General features: G+C 39.6%; 1 protein-coding gene across 1 annotated transcript in view; it reads left to right on the forward strand.

Annotated features, from left to right (window-relative positions):
• The first annotated feature begins 6,755 nt into the window (after window positions 1–6,755).
• The window catches only part of LOC135510762 (RPE-retinal G protein-coupled receptor-like), a 44,405-nt gene continuing 35,706 nt past the window's right edge, over window positions 6,756–15,454 (forward strand). The window contains exons 1-2 of the mRNA XM_064931952.1: window positions 6,756–7,117; window positions 13,513–13,669. Of these exons, the coding sequence (XP_064788024.1) occupies window positions 7,039–7,117; window positions 13,513–13,669 (236 nt within the window). The 5' untranslated portion in view covers window positions 6,756–7,038. The remainder of the gene's footprint in view (window positions 7,118–13,512; window positions 13,670–15,454) is intronic.

Consider the following 15,454-nt stretch of genomic DNA (forward strand, 5'->3'; position numbering starts at 1 on the left):
TTTGGCCCGCATTTATCCGCCCACCGAAGCCAAAGAGATCTGAATATCTAATTTACCGGAATATCATCCTTTGGTGGGCTTTGTCCCACCGCTTCGCTGTCCCATAGTGATCAGACTGCTATGAGTCCCAAGATAAAAAGGATAGACAAGGATTAGCGAAAGGACTGTAGTTCTTTTCATCTGGATGCGTATTGCATCCCGGAATCCGCAGAGATGTCCCTATTTATTATCACCGAAAATACTTCAGAATTTGTCATAATCCACTGATGTTTATTTTTTTTCTCCCCCACAAAAACAGTGTGTTCATTTAAGCCCTGCCGTGACTGCTAATCTGTTGTAGGGCTGCGTTGGTTTTGCCACAAGGTGGCCCAAATACAGCACAAATGCCGGATCCAACGGGACTGTTTTGTCAGCTTTGAGCTCCAGAGATTCAATGCATTCATTTTCACATGTGCATTCAGGAAATGTCCTTTGGTATGTGAATACATACTCAATTACCAATTCAGTATTTCAATCAGAGTAATTTAAATGAACAGTGTTATACTAAAAGCTTAAGCATGCAATGTTTATATGTGGGTTAAAGTAACATTGCTTGGAATGAATGGAAGAAAAGAGAATCTGAGAATACTTTAAGTGGATTTTGAATTTGAGAAAGCAAATATCTATACAGTGCAGCACCCCTGGAGCAGTTTAGCGGTTAAATTACTTGTTCAAGGGCACAATGGCAGAATATTGGTGACTGGGACACTGATGTCAGCAATTCTCAGGTTGGCGACCCACTCCCCACCAGATGTTTCCTGTCGGAGCTTGGATATAGTATTTATGATGACCCACTCAGATCCTTGCAATAGGCTTTTCATTTTCACTATCTAATTGCACAACCAAATGACTTGAATTGCCGTTAAGATTGTATTAAATAAAAAAGTACATGGTGCAAATGATCAATGCTGATCAAGATTCTGCACAGATTATTAAAGCAATTGTGAAGATCTCTACAAACCTGTGACCTTCAAAATGCACATTTTCTATGATTACATACAAGAATGTATAGTTACAGTACACCAAAATGTGGCCATGGCTGTTTTACTCATTTTAATTGTGTTTGGTCTTCTCCACAGCCAAAAATCTACATAAAAAAAGCTGGACAGTGCATTCGTATAGTATTCAGACCCCTTGACTTTTTTCAAATGTTGTTACTTTACAGCCTTATTTTAGAATGTATTTTTCCCCCATCAACAATCTACACACAATACCCCATAATGACAAAGCCAAAATGTTTGCACATTTATTAAAAAATAAAACGTATATGATATTTATATAATTATTCAGACCCGTTACTCAGTGCTTTGTTGAAGAACCTTTGGCAGTGATTACAGCCTTGAGTCTTTTTGGGTATGACGCTACAAGCTTGGCACACAAGTATTTGCGGAGTTTCTCCCAATTTTCTCTGCAGATCCTCTTAAGCACTGTCAGGTTGAATGGGGAGTGTCGCTGCACAGCTATTTTCAGGTCTCTCCAGAGATGTTTGACCGGGATCTGCCTGGACCACTCAAGGACATTCAGAGACCTGTCCCGAAGCCACTCCTGTGTTGTCTTGGCTATGTAATTAGGGTCATTCTCCTGTCGTTGTCTGCTGAAAAACATCCAAAGTAAGATGCTGCCACCACCATGCTTCACCGTAGGGATGATGGCAGGTTTCCTCCAGACTTGACACTGGAGGCCAAAGAGATAAATCTTTGTTTCATCAGACCAGAGAATCTTGTTTCTCATGGTCTGAGAGTCTTTAGGTGGCTGTTGGCAAACTCCAAGCGGGCTGTCAAGTGCCTTTTACTGATGGAGTGGCCACTCTACCATAAAGGCCTGATTGGTAGAGTGCTTCAGAGATGGTTGTCTTTCTGGAAGGTTCTCCCATCCCGAAAGAGGAACTGGAGCTCTGTCAGAGTGACCATCGGGTTCTTGGTCATCTCCCTGACCTTCTCCCCCGGAGCTCAATGGACAATTCCTTCGACCTCATGGCTTGGTTTTTGTTCTGACATACTGTCAACTGTGGGACCGTATATATACAGGTGTCCAAATCATGTCCAATTAGGGCTGGTCAGTATACCGTGTTTTGTGATATACCGGTATTGATGCACAGACCGGTTTGGTTTTTTACTTTACCATCTATACCGATATTTTAATGTTTGGTTTGCTAAATGTGACACTGGAGTCATCTCTCTCCACTCTCTCTATGCCACTTTCCAAACAGACCTAGCCACGCTCCCTGTCACTCAGGGAGCGCATTTGATGTTCCTCAACCACGAGACACTTGCGTTCAGTCTGTATGGTCAACGTAGCAGATGCAACACTGACAATGCAGTTGTCACTTTGCTTCTTAATGTAAATCTACTAGCATTCTATAATTACACTATCAGCTCGTGTTTCTTACATCTTCAAACAGCTAGTTTGTATTTTCTTAGCAAGTTGTTCCTAAATCTTGTTAGACACTAATGCTAATCGCTAGCTAGCTAATAAATGTACTGAGTAAGAGCAAGCGTAATTAGTGATTGTGTAGACCTAAATCAGCATGTTGTTTGTCCAACAGTGTCTTCTTAATTAAAGAGGTAAACGCAAAGCAAGAATATTTTAGCTACATGAAGTAGCTAAGAGAAAACATTCAATGTAGCCAAAGATTTTAGGGTCCCCTAGGAAACACCTATCAACACATTAGTTCCTACACTGTCACAATAACTACTCCTTGGCATTTTAATTTGTTGTCATTTCAAACACTGTATTAAAAGTGCCCACTATTATATTCTAACTATATAATTAGAATATACATTCTATTCCCATGATTCCAACAGTTAACTCAAGTGTTAACGCAAGTCAAATTGCAACATTTGGTTAAAAATATGGCCCAAATTACTTGCCCAGATCATGCAGCCCTATGTGGCGGTGTGGAAATGATCTCAAATGCAGACACTTATGAAAATGATGACTTTTTTGGGGTTGAAGTTGAATTGAACAGTATTAAACAATTAGAATGGAGAAAGACCCATTAAAATCACTTAGAATGTATGTGTTTGCACCCTAGGGTCCGGTTTATTGTTTATTAATAACTTTTCATGTTCAAAACTGTGCACTCTCCTCAAACAATAGCATGGTATTCTTTCACTGTAAGAGCTACTGTAAATTGGACAGTGCAGTTAGATTAACAAGAATTTAAGCTATGTCAGATATGTCTATGTCCTGGGAAATGTTCTTATTACTTACAACCTCATGCTAATCGCATTAGCCTACGTTTGTGCAACCATCCCGTGGATGGGACACCAATCCCAAATGATCAATTATTAACTTGTCAACAAACTGGAATCAAATGTGAAATCAATCAAAGCTTGAAATCCTACAACACTAGCCCCTTTTTTCTAAAACCTAAAACCTAAAATTGTTCTTCGGCTGTCCCCATAAGAGAATCCTTTGAAGAGCCCTTTTAAGTTCCATGTACAGTAGGGAGTTCTCCACAGAGATGCAACCCAAAAGGGTTCTACATGGAACCAAAAAGGGTGCTCCTATGGGAACATCCGAAGAACCCCTTTGGAACCATTTTTTCTAAGAATGTAGGCTTATATCTACTGTCTTTTTTTAGTTGAATCCTGGGATAAATTGAACCAACAGCTGCTGCTGATTTTTCGAAAAATGCAACAGGCCTAGATAGTATTATTGATGAAATTTGATTACATTGATAATGTTTGAATGCATTTCATTAGCTCTATTAAAACTACCCTTTGGAACGACTTATGAAAAATACTATTTAGTTTTAAAGTGGAGATCCCTCAACAATCAACAATCTTACAATAGCCCATTGGTAATAATCAGTGATAAATGCTTGGTCAAAACCCTGCATGGGACCCGGAATTGGATCGCTGTAGATAGATTTGATATGCCATTTAGCAGACACTTTTATCCATCGCGACTTACAGTCATGCGTTCATACATTGTACATGCGGGTGGTCCCAGGAATCGAACCCACTAAGTACCATGCTCAACCAACTAACCTACAGGAGATCAACTTGCCAGTAGGAGGTGCTGTCCAGCCTATAGTATTTCCTGCCTTCCTGCCTTTCCAGCCTAGTGGTTAGAGTGTTGGACTAGTAACCGAAAGGTTGCAAGTTCAAATCCATGAGTGTGTCAAGGTACGAATCTGTCGTTCTGTTGCTGAACAGGCAATTAACCCACTGTTCCTAGGCCGTCATTGAATATAAGAATTTGTTCTTAATTGACTTGCCTAGTTAAATAAAGATAAAATAAAAAACATAACGTTGAAGTTCTGACATTGTTAAACTAGGTACAAAGGAGATTGGATTTGCATATCTAATATCTTTACATGTAGATTCCACGTTCCACAATACGTTGACAAATAACATTGAAACAACATTGACTCAACCAGTTTATACCCAGTGGGTAGGGTGTTATACGAGAGCCTGTAATATCTGTAAAATGCATTTGTGTAGAAAGTCTATCAAGAGTGACAGGCTACTCCTGCACCTATGGGCCACAACTATTGCTACTGTATGTATGAATGAGAAGCATCAAATCATGGAAAAAGACACGTACAATCACCATTTCAATCAGCATTGCCATGGTGATATATACTCTAGGCCATGGGTGTCATTGCTGTTCTACAGCTATTCTGATCTTACATTTTTTGGTGTTGGATGACAAAGACATAAACTTAAAAGGCTGTGTGTCAGCCTGTCTTTCTATCGTGTGTGAGTTTATTTTTTAACCAGGCAAGTCAGTTACGAACAAATTCTTATTTTCAATGACGGCCTAGGAACAGTGGGCTAACTGCCTGTTCAGGGGCAGAACAAAAGACTTGTACCTTGTCGGCTCGGGGGTTTGAACTTAGAACCTTCCGGATACTAGTCCAACACTCTAACCACTAGGCTACCCTGCCACCGAGTGAGTGAGTCTGTGTGAAGTTGTGTGTTACCTGTCTCCCTGGCTGTAGTCTGTGTGTACATGTGTGTGCTCTCTAAATGTTCTCTCTAAATATACAGTTTTTAACCTTCATTGACTGACTAAACCCTCTCAAATCATCTTAAATTATAGTCTCATGGGGCATATTTTTGGCAGATACAATTTACAGTCCAGAGACATTTGGCATATACTTTTTTAAGAAATTGAAAATATTGAAAGGTTATCAACACGTTTCCCCAACAAACTTGCATAGGTAAAAAATATTGAAATTAGAGATATTGACAAAGTAAAATGTTGGAAATAAATTGTACTGTGTGGGTCAGATATAATTACTGAAAAAATATTTGTATTTTGTATTTATTTTTAGTGAGAAATATGTTTTTCTTGAAGGCCAAAAAGCCCATGTACAGATGACAATTCCCCTGTCCCCTAAAGCCAGTCGTATTGAGGTCAGCCAAGGACAGACAGATGTGTGTGCTTGGCTTCATATCAGAGACAACTAAGAGCTATGTTATAAACAGGTCAGTTTATAATGACACAAATCTGTATCAGACGAGTCATGTTAGAGACTCATACAGGACAGATAACTAAAATACATAGCCTAGTTTTTATCACATTAAAAAGACAAATATTTCATAGCCTCAGATCTGCATAAACATGTGTTGAAACATGTATTTATTTTGGTCACAGACCAAAACAGAAACTGAAAGCACACGTATCTGAATCTGTTTATTAAAATATGCAATACGCAAAACATTACAGAATCCCCAATGACCTCATTTAGTAATGATGATTTGCATCGTCATGAATTTGCACATTTAAAAAAAAAGTCATGTTTTCAATTACATTTCCCATGGTTTCCCAATCTGATAATCCAGATTTGTAGCCAGGCAATATGACTCTCATTCACCCCTCTAACTCTATGGTACGAAAAGTTGCCAATTGGGATGTTGCAATTATAGCATGCTCCACTAAAGTATAGATAGTATAATTTATGCCAAGTGTTGGCTTTTGTATCTCTCACGACTTTGTCAGAAACCCTCTAGTCTTTATGATTGTTCAACAGAACATCTTTTTGTATTACGGAACTATAGCAATGTTTACAGGGTTGACATGCAATTAGATTTGTTTACTCATTATAGTTATTAATATAGATCTCACAACTTGAATTATGTAATTTTGTATTTATCCTTTATTTAACTAGGCAAGTCAGTTAAGAACAAATTCTTATTTACAATGACAGCCTACACCGGCCAAACCCGGCCAATGTTGGGCCAATTGTGCACCACCCTATGGGACTCCCAATCACAGCCAGTTGTGATACAGCCTGGATATGAACCAGGGTGTTTGTTGTGATGCTCTAACACTGAGATGCAATGCCCACGACTGCTGCACCACTCGAGAATATGTGTGTTTTTTTATTATGTTTATAGCTAAGAAGATACTCATCCAATGAAAATTGTACTCTTTTATCACTGGCTGACTTTGAAGGAGGCAAACTGACAGCAGCTGATATTGTAGATGTTCTACAGGCCTTCATGTTATACTGTTTATAGGCCTATACATGTAATGTAGCCTATAGGGCTGTAAATGGTGCTCTATAATATATTACTGCCATGCAAGCTCTTCATTAGCCTACAATAAGCATGAATTAATGGATGTAGGCTATATGGCTCGGTGCTGTACATCCTTTCAATGAGCTGGACACCTGTTGACTGTAGAACTGTAGTTTACATCAAACGCGTGCATTTGACATCACAGGCATCCTTCTCCAGACGGTGGTCGCACACAGACACAAAGGCTTGTTGTGTACAACTAATTCAGCGCTTTAGAGTAGCGGTGTGTAAATACGTGTTAGGGGGCAGCGGTTAGTGTTATGTTCAGTAAGATATTCTTATGCGGATTGGTGCAAGAGAGAGAGAGAGCTTTTACATAATTACGTGCATGCTTTTTCACGTGAAATGCTCCGTTAGAAGCGAGTTCCGTTAGGTTAGAGGCACATCTTTAAGCGAGCGGACAGTAACGAGTAAGTAGGTCAGGGATATTTGCACTTTATTCGTATGAAAAATCGCATTCAAGATGGTGTCTTCCCACCCTTTACCGAATGGCTTCTCGGAAATTGATGTGTTCTCTTTAGGATCTTGTCTACTCGTTGAGGGTGAGTGTCACATTTTCTGATGGAATTCTGTCATAAATGCGGTAACTACAGTATGCTATGTTAGATCTGATGCTCCTTGGTCAGGAGGTGGTGGCATGTTATTCTCTTAAACGGTGCCGGCAGTGTTATGTGACTTGATACAATATAGATGAAGTGCTGGCCAGGAAATCACATGATATATCCTAGAATGTCACCTTCAATAGTTGGGAATAACACAACATTATTGTTTGGAAGCACTTAAAAAGAAAACGTGCCTGCTTTCATTTTTCAGGGAATTTGCGGCTTGGTTTTGCGCACTGTATAATTTCATCCACGGAGTTGAGGATTTGAGCACAGACTGAAGTTGTTTTAAATTAGCCTCCTTCTCCTTCCAGTCACTGCAGTGAATACTTAATCATGTAAATTATTAAACCCTTACATGCTGACCACACCAACACGAGCTTTGCAAAAATAAATATACACACAAGTTATTCAATCATTGCACCCACACTGCTCGCGCGCCTACAAGCGTCTGAGTTTGCCAGGCGCAAAATAGAAGTTGCTTAAAAACTTATTTGTGATAGGTGGGACATTAGCATCCCGCCTGGCCAACATCAAGTGAAATTGCAGAGCGCGAAATTGAAATTAAATTACTATAAATATAAAACTTTCATAAAATCACAAGTGCAATACATCAAAATATAGCTTAACTTCTTGTTAATCCAGCCGATGTGTCAGATTTCAAAAAGGCTTTATGGCGAAAGCAAACCTTGTGATTATCTGAGGACACCGTCCAGCACACAAATGCATAACAAATCATTTTCATTCAGGGAGTTGCGACACGAAAGTCAGAATTTGCCATATTATAAATGCCTTACCTTTGAAGATCTTATTCTGTTGGCACTCCAAAATGTCCCAGTTACATTACAAATGGTCCTTTTGTTTGATAAAGTCCTTTTTATATCCATAAAAACTCAGTTTAGCTGGCGCGCTTCAGTCAATAATCCACTCGGTTTCCCTCTTTCAAAATGCATACGAAATGAATCCCAAACGGTACCAATAAACTTATCCAAACAAGTCAATCAACATTTAAAATCAATAATTTGGTACCCTAACATGCAAATAAACAATACAATTTAAGACGGAGAATCGTTATTGTGTTTACCCGGAGATAAACAAAAAGAATGCGCTGACTCGGCCATGCGCTTGGAAACTACAGCCAAAATGGGAGCCACTTAGAAAAATTACAACTTCTCCCTCATTTTTCCAAAAACCAGCCTAAAACTCTTTTTAAAGACGGTTGACATGTAGTGGAAGCCCTAGGAATTGCAATCGGGGATGATTTTGCCCTATTATAAAAGTGCCAGGCATTGAAATCAGTGGTATGCTGAATTAAAATAAATAAATAATGCTTTGTCCTCGGGGCCATTTCTGTTCTGTTATACTCACAGACATTATTTTAACGGTTATAGAGACTTTAGAGTGTTTTCTATCCAAATCTACCAATATATGCATATCCTAGCTTCTGGGCCTGAGTAGCAGGCAGTTTAATTTGGGCCAGCGTTTCATCCGGCGGTCAAAATTACCGCCCCCTATCCCAAAGAAGTTATTAACACCACCCGAAATGGATGCGCTTGTGTGCAAATTGATTTTGTTCCGCCACACCAAATGCGATCTTGACAAGCAGTTTGGAATAGCAAAACAAACACTCTACCAATTATATTAATTTGGGGACAGGTCAAAAAGCATTAAATATTTATGGCAATTTAGCTAGCTAGCTTGCAGTTGCTAGCTAATTTGTCGTATTTAGCTAATTTGCTGTTGCTAGATAACTTAATTTGTCATGGGATATAAAACATTGAGTTGTTATTTTACCTGAAATGCACAAGGTCCTCTATTCTGACAATTAATCCACACATAAAATGGTCAACCAAATAGTTTCTAGTCATCTCTCCTTCCAGTCTTTTTATAAAGTCCAAAGAAGAACAAAACTGGAAGGGGGAGAGATGACTAGAAATGATTTGGTTGACTGTTTTATATGTGGATTAATAGTCGAGTAGAGGACCTTGTGCATTTCAGGTAAAATAACAACTCAACGTTTATATCCCAGGCCAAATTAGCTAGCAACAGCAAGTTAGCTAAATAGAACAAATAAACTAGCTAGCTAAATTTCCATAAATGTTTAATGCTTTTAACCTGTACCCAAATTAATATAATTGGTAGAGAGTATGTTTTGATATTTCAACGTGCGTGTCGTGATCGCATTTAGTGTGGGGGGACAAAATCAATTTGCGCATGCCTGGTTTCGGTATGGTGTTACTGTGTACCTATGTTTGTCCTCTGTTGTTGCCATACGTTTTAATCAAACATTATCCAAATGTGACTTGTTTCAGGAAAGATGGCTTATGTCACTACAACACAGCAGAGGCAATTGAAAGTAAACCTTTTTTTTAGTTTTATCAAAATGTGTTTTTCTCACATGGAACAGCCTTCATTCTCAGAACAAGAATAGGCTGACGAGTTTCAGAAGAAAGTTATTTGTTTCTGGCCATTTGGAGCCTGTAATCGAACCCACAAATGCTGATGCTCCAGATTACACAACACACTTTCTTGCTTCTCTAATCAGAACAGTTTTCAGCTGGGCTAACATAATTGCAAATAGGTTTTCTAATGACCAATTAGCCTTTTAAAATGATAAACTTGGATTAGCTAACACAACGTGATGGTTGCTGATAATGGGCCTGTGTATGCGTATGTAGATATTCCATTAAAAAGCTGCTGTTTCCAGCTACAATAGTCATTTATAACATTAACAATGTCTACACTGTATTTTTGATCAATTTGATGTTATTTAAATGGACAAAAAAATGTGCTTTTCTTTCAAAAACAAGGACATTTCTAAGTTAACCCAAACTTTTGAATGGTAGTGTACATTTTCAGATATGTTTCTAATTTTATTTTATTTTGTCACACTCACAGCCGTGAACAATATTTTGTAATTATATTCCCATTAATTTGTAAATAATGATCTTGTTGTGAGTTTATTTTCCTGTAATAGTGAATACAAATAAGCTAAAGTGAAGACGTTGTCAGCTATATGATCATTGTTTGAACTGGCTAGCCAGCTAATTTAACGTTAGCTAGTAAGCTAACAAGCTAGAAACATACAAAACATTGTTTAGAAAAGTTGCTTTTAGTTGCCTGGTTTGCTAGATTGACATATACTAAATTAATTTCTAAACGGATGGGTTTATTGGTGTAAAAATACACCAGCTATGCTATTTTGGACCATCAGGCTGCTGATGTCATGCAGCCTGTAGTTTTTGCGTTAATACTTTTTAATAACGAAAATGTCAAGTTTAATGTCGGACAGCAATAGAATGTTCATGATGTTATTGCGACAACCATCTACAGACATGTCGATAGACGTAGTATAAACCAGCCTTTAGTCTCAAAATCTTTGGTTGTTTAGTACACTATTATTCTCACTCTGTTTCGCACATGGCCTCACATGTGAATCCTTAAAGAGATGGGTGGGGCTAAGACTTAAGAGGATGTGAACGATGCTGAATGAGTGTAGACAAAGAATAGCTCTCCAGTAGGTGTACCAAAACATGCAAGGGCCATTTTCTCAAAATTGTATCAACTTTCAAAACAGAATTACTTTCCCATTGTTCCTCAACTCTAGTGTATGATATACCATTTGCTAGCACTGAGTCCCTACCAATGTTCCCACTAAGCTGTGTGTGTGCTTGGTCGTGCACCTCCTCTAGGACTGCCTCGCTGAAGAAATGCCAGACCTTGCAGAGAAGCAAGAGATTGAACTTCATGAGTTTGCACTATATAGATCAATGTTTTTTCTGTGATCGAATCAACGTTATATATCAGACCCTTATCCATGCAACAAACCAAAACAAATCTAACTTTGCGAGATTGAGTGTGATTTTGTTGGAGGCAGAGCTAGAGCACAACAGAGTACAATTCTATTGGAGGTGGTAGCCCATGAGCGGTGTTTCAATCACCCACGAATGAATGTGCTTTTCAGATCAGTTCAGAGCGCAGAGCCACCCGAGCGTGTGCACATTTGTTGAAATTCTTTGCAAGTTAGCAAGTTATGGCTGCCTACAAGAGCACAAATCGTGTAGGCTACATTTCAAGCTCATTGAAAAGCCAGTCAGGTAAAAAGCTTAGTCTTAGTTAAAGGGCCAGTGTTGTATTTTGAGACAGGCTTTTGCATATGCAAATAAGCCAATAGGCAGAGGGGTAGCCTACATCGTCTAATTCTCTGTATGGTAATAATTACTTTTATTTTGTAAAGGGGTTTCTTGCATCATACAGCACAATACAATGCAATTTACAGTCACCTATTTGGCTCATGGTGTTACAGACCAAGTAAAACATTTTTTTTATGTAAAAATGTTTTTAAAAGTCTCATGCAATGAACACCTCATAAAGCCTATCTCCTAGAAATCAAAAGCTATTTCCATGTGAAAATGTTTTTGGATTTACTCCATTGGTTTTGTTAGTAGGTCTACATTATGCTCAAAAAGCCACAATAGCCCATTGGCTACTGCCTAAAACTGTAACAGTACAGCCTCAGTGTTCACTGTAAAAAAAAAAACATTAGAGGGAACATGGACTCTACTTTTATCCAATGCACAGTACCAGTCAAAAGTTAACAGCTACTCATTCAAGGGTTGTTCTTTATTTTTACTATGTTCTACATTGTAGAATAATACAGAAGACATCACAACTATGAAATAACACATATGAAATCATGTAGGATAAAAACATATATTTTATTTATTTCAATGTAGCCACCCTTTGCCTTGATGACAGCTTTGCGCACTCTTGGCATTCTCTCAACCAGCTTCATCTGGAATGCTTTTCCAACAGTCTTGAAGGAGTTCCGACATATGCTGAGCAGAGCACCTGTTGGCTGCTTTTCCTTCATTCTGGGGTCCAAATCATCCCAATCCATCTCAATTGGGTTGTGGTCGGGTGATTGTAGAGGCCAGTTCATCTGATGAAGCACTCCATCACTCTCCTTCTTGGTCAAATAGCCCTTACACTGCCTGGAGGTGTGTTGGGTCATTGTCCTGTTGAAAAACAAATGACAGTCCCACTAAGCCAAAACCATATGGGATGGTGTATCACTGCAGAATGCTGTGGCAGCCATGCTGGTGAAGTGTGCCTTGAATTCTAAATTAATCACAGATGGTGTCACCAGCAAAGCGCCATCACACCTCCTCCTTCATGCTTCACGGTGGGAACCACACATGCAGAGATTATCCGTTCACCTTCTCTTCGTCTCACAAAGACATCGTGGTTGAAACCAATAATCTCAAATTTGGACTCATCCGAACAAGGATAGATTGGTGTCCTTTAGTAGTGGTTTCTTTGCAGCAATTTGACCATGAAGGCCTGATTCATGCAGTCTCCTCTGAACAGTTGATGTTGAGATGTGAGAGAAATACTTGAACTCTGAAGCATTTATTTGTGCTGCAATTTCTGAGGCTGGTAACCCTAATGAACTTATCCTCTGCAGCAGAATGAACTATGGGTCTTCCATTCCTGTGGCGGTCCTCATGAGAGCCAGTTTCATCATAGCACTTGATGGTTTTTGCGACTGCACTTGAAGATGTTCCCGTATTGACTGACCTTCATGTTTTAAAATAATGGACTGTCGTTTCTCTTTGCTTATTTGAGCTGTTCTTGCAATAAGATGGACTTGGTCTTTTACCAAATAGGGCCATCTTCTGTATACCACCTCTACTCTGTCACAACACAACTGATTGCCATAAATTAACTTTTAACCAGGCACACATGTTCATTTAAATGCATTCCAGGTGACTACCTCATGAAGCTGGTTGAGAGAATGCCAAGAGTATGCAAAGCTGTCATCAGGACAAAGGGTGGCTATTTGAATCGCAAGTAGAAAATATATTTAGATTTTGGTGTTATTTCATAGTTGTGATGTCTACACTATTGTTCTACAATGTAGAAAATAGTAAAGATAAAGAAAAACCCTTGAATGAGTAGGTGTGTCCAAACTTTTGACTCGTACTGAATGAAACACAATTTCAAAAATTGATACAGAAGACCTAATTGAGCCGGTAGTTCACAAATACAACTGCCGACTGTTTCCTCATTGCTGTTGCTCTAAGATGGCAACTCAGCACAAATCCACATGTGCCAATTGAATCTCAACAAGGAAACAGTTGATGGTTGTATTTGATTAACATTTTATTAAAACGTATGGATTTCAGCAAACAAAGACACGCTACAGAGGACAAACTTAAGGGTTTAAGTATTAAAAGTCTGCTCTCAACTCCGTGGGTGAAATCATTTTGGAGTACTTTGCTATGCGCACTGCCACTGTGTTTATAGCCTTTTCTGATATATGTTCCCTAAAGGTCTCCTGGGATTCTTCCTGAATGCTGTGACAGTCGCTGCTTTCATAAAAATAAGAGAACTGAGAACCCCCAGCAATTTCCTAGTCTTTAGCTTGGCGTTGGCTGATATGGGCATCTCCGCGAATGCAACCATTGCCGCTTTCTCCAGCTTTCTGAGGTGAGTGACGTAGAATAACCTACTAATCCTTTCCATCACCAAATTTACTTTCTACTCACACTGACTCATTGTTGCAACATTTTCCACTGTGAAATACCATGAATTGAATGGATTATGGAATATTATTTACCAGGGTTCTCCAACTGGGGAGGCAGGAAGTTCAAATCCCCGAGCTGACAAGGTACAAATCTGTTGTTCTGCCCCTGAACAGGCAGTTAACCCACTGCTCCTAGGCCGTCATTGAAAATAAGAATTTGTTCTTAACTGATTTGCCTAGTAAAATAAAAACTGGCCCGCAGGACAAATTTGGCTCACAAGTGGTTTTATTCCCCCCTCCCAATTTGTATTAATTCAATCAATCAATCACATTTATTTATAAAGCCCTTCTTACATCAGGTGATGTCACAAATTGCTGTACAGAAACCCAGCCTAAAACCCCAAACAGCAAGCACGGTGGCTAGGAAAAGCTCCCTAGAAAGGCCAGAACCTAGGAAGAATCCTAGAGAGGAACCAGGCTATGAGGGGTGGCCAGTCCACTTCTGGCTGTGCCAGGTGGAGATTGTAACAGAACATGGCCAAGATATTAAAATGTTCATAGATGACCAGCAGGGTCAAATAATAATAATCACAGTGGTTGTCGAGGGTTCATCGGGTCAGCACCTCAGGAGTAAATGTCAGTTGGCTTTTCATAGCCGATCATTCAGGGATTCTCTACCGCTCCTGCTGTCTCTAGAGAGTTGAAACAGCAGGCCTGGAACAGGTAGCACATCCGGTGAACAGGTCAGGGTTCCATAGCCGCAGGCAGAACAGTTGAAACTGGAGCAGCAGGACGGCCAGGTGGACTGGGGACGGCAAGAAGTCATTAGGCCGGGTAGTCCTGAGGCATGGCCCTAGGGCTCAGGTCCTCTGAGAGAGAGAAAGAGAGAAAAAGAGAGAGAGAGAGAATTTCAGGGAGCATACTTACATTCACACAGGACACCAGATAAGACAGAAGAAATACTCCAGATATAACAGACTGACCCAAGCCCCCCAGACACATATACTACTGCAGCATAAATACTGGAGGCTGAGACAGGAGGGGTCGGGAGACATTTTGGCCCGTCCGACAATACCCCTGGACAGGGCCAAACAGTCAGGATATAACCCCACCCACTTTGCCAAAGCACAGCCCCCACACCACTAGAGTTAATTGTTGGACATAGACTTAAAAACACCAGGAATTTAACTCCAAGTGATTTTTATTTAAGAAATCTGTTCCCAAGTAAGCCCACGCATAATAGAGAGACACTTGATCATTTACAAATGTAAGCAAGGTTTGAAATTGTTATGTTTTAGTCAAACAATATATCTGCTTTGGCTTCTTGCGGTCAGTTTGCAGTCTACAAAGTATTTGAATTATGTTCTGGCCCCCTGACTATCCGCTCAATAAAAACTTGGCCCGCGGCTGAATCTAGTTGATGATCCCTGTTCTATACTATTCCTACAATAGTCTATAGTGGAGCAACGCAAAGGAGGTTGTCGCTCTCTCTCGCACTCTCTGACATATTCCAGTCAATTGGTTCATCAATATCTCTGCGTAGTGTTAGTGTAGTAGATCGATAAGGCCGGGGCAAAGACCAACAGGGTTTAGGGCATACAGTACATGTAACAGACCTCCCGGGGACTGTGCTGTGTAAAGGCGGAGGATTTAGAACACTGTAATCAGGGGGAGGAACGATGACGTTGCCGTCTAGGTGATTTAGGATGAAAACAGGCACCGGATTCACTTCACATTCAAAATGGTTA

Source organism: Oncorhynchus masou, chromosome 23 (assembly GCF_036934945.1).
Source record: "Oncorhynchus masou masou isolate Uvic2021 chromosome 23, UVic_Omas_1.1, whole genome shotgun sequence".
Classification (NCBI taxonomy): Eukaryota; Metazoa; Chordata; class Actinopteri; order Salmoniformes; family Salmonidae; genus Oncorhynchus; species Oncorhynchus masou.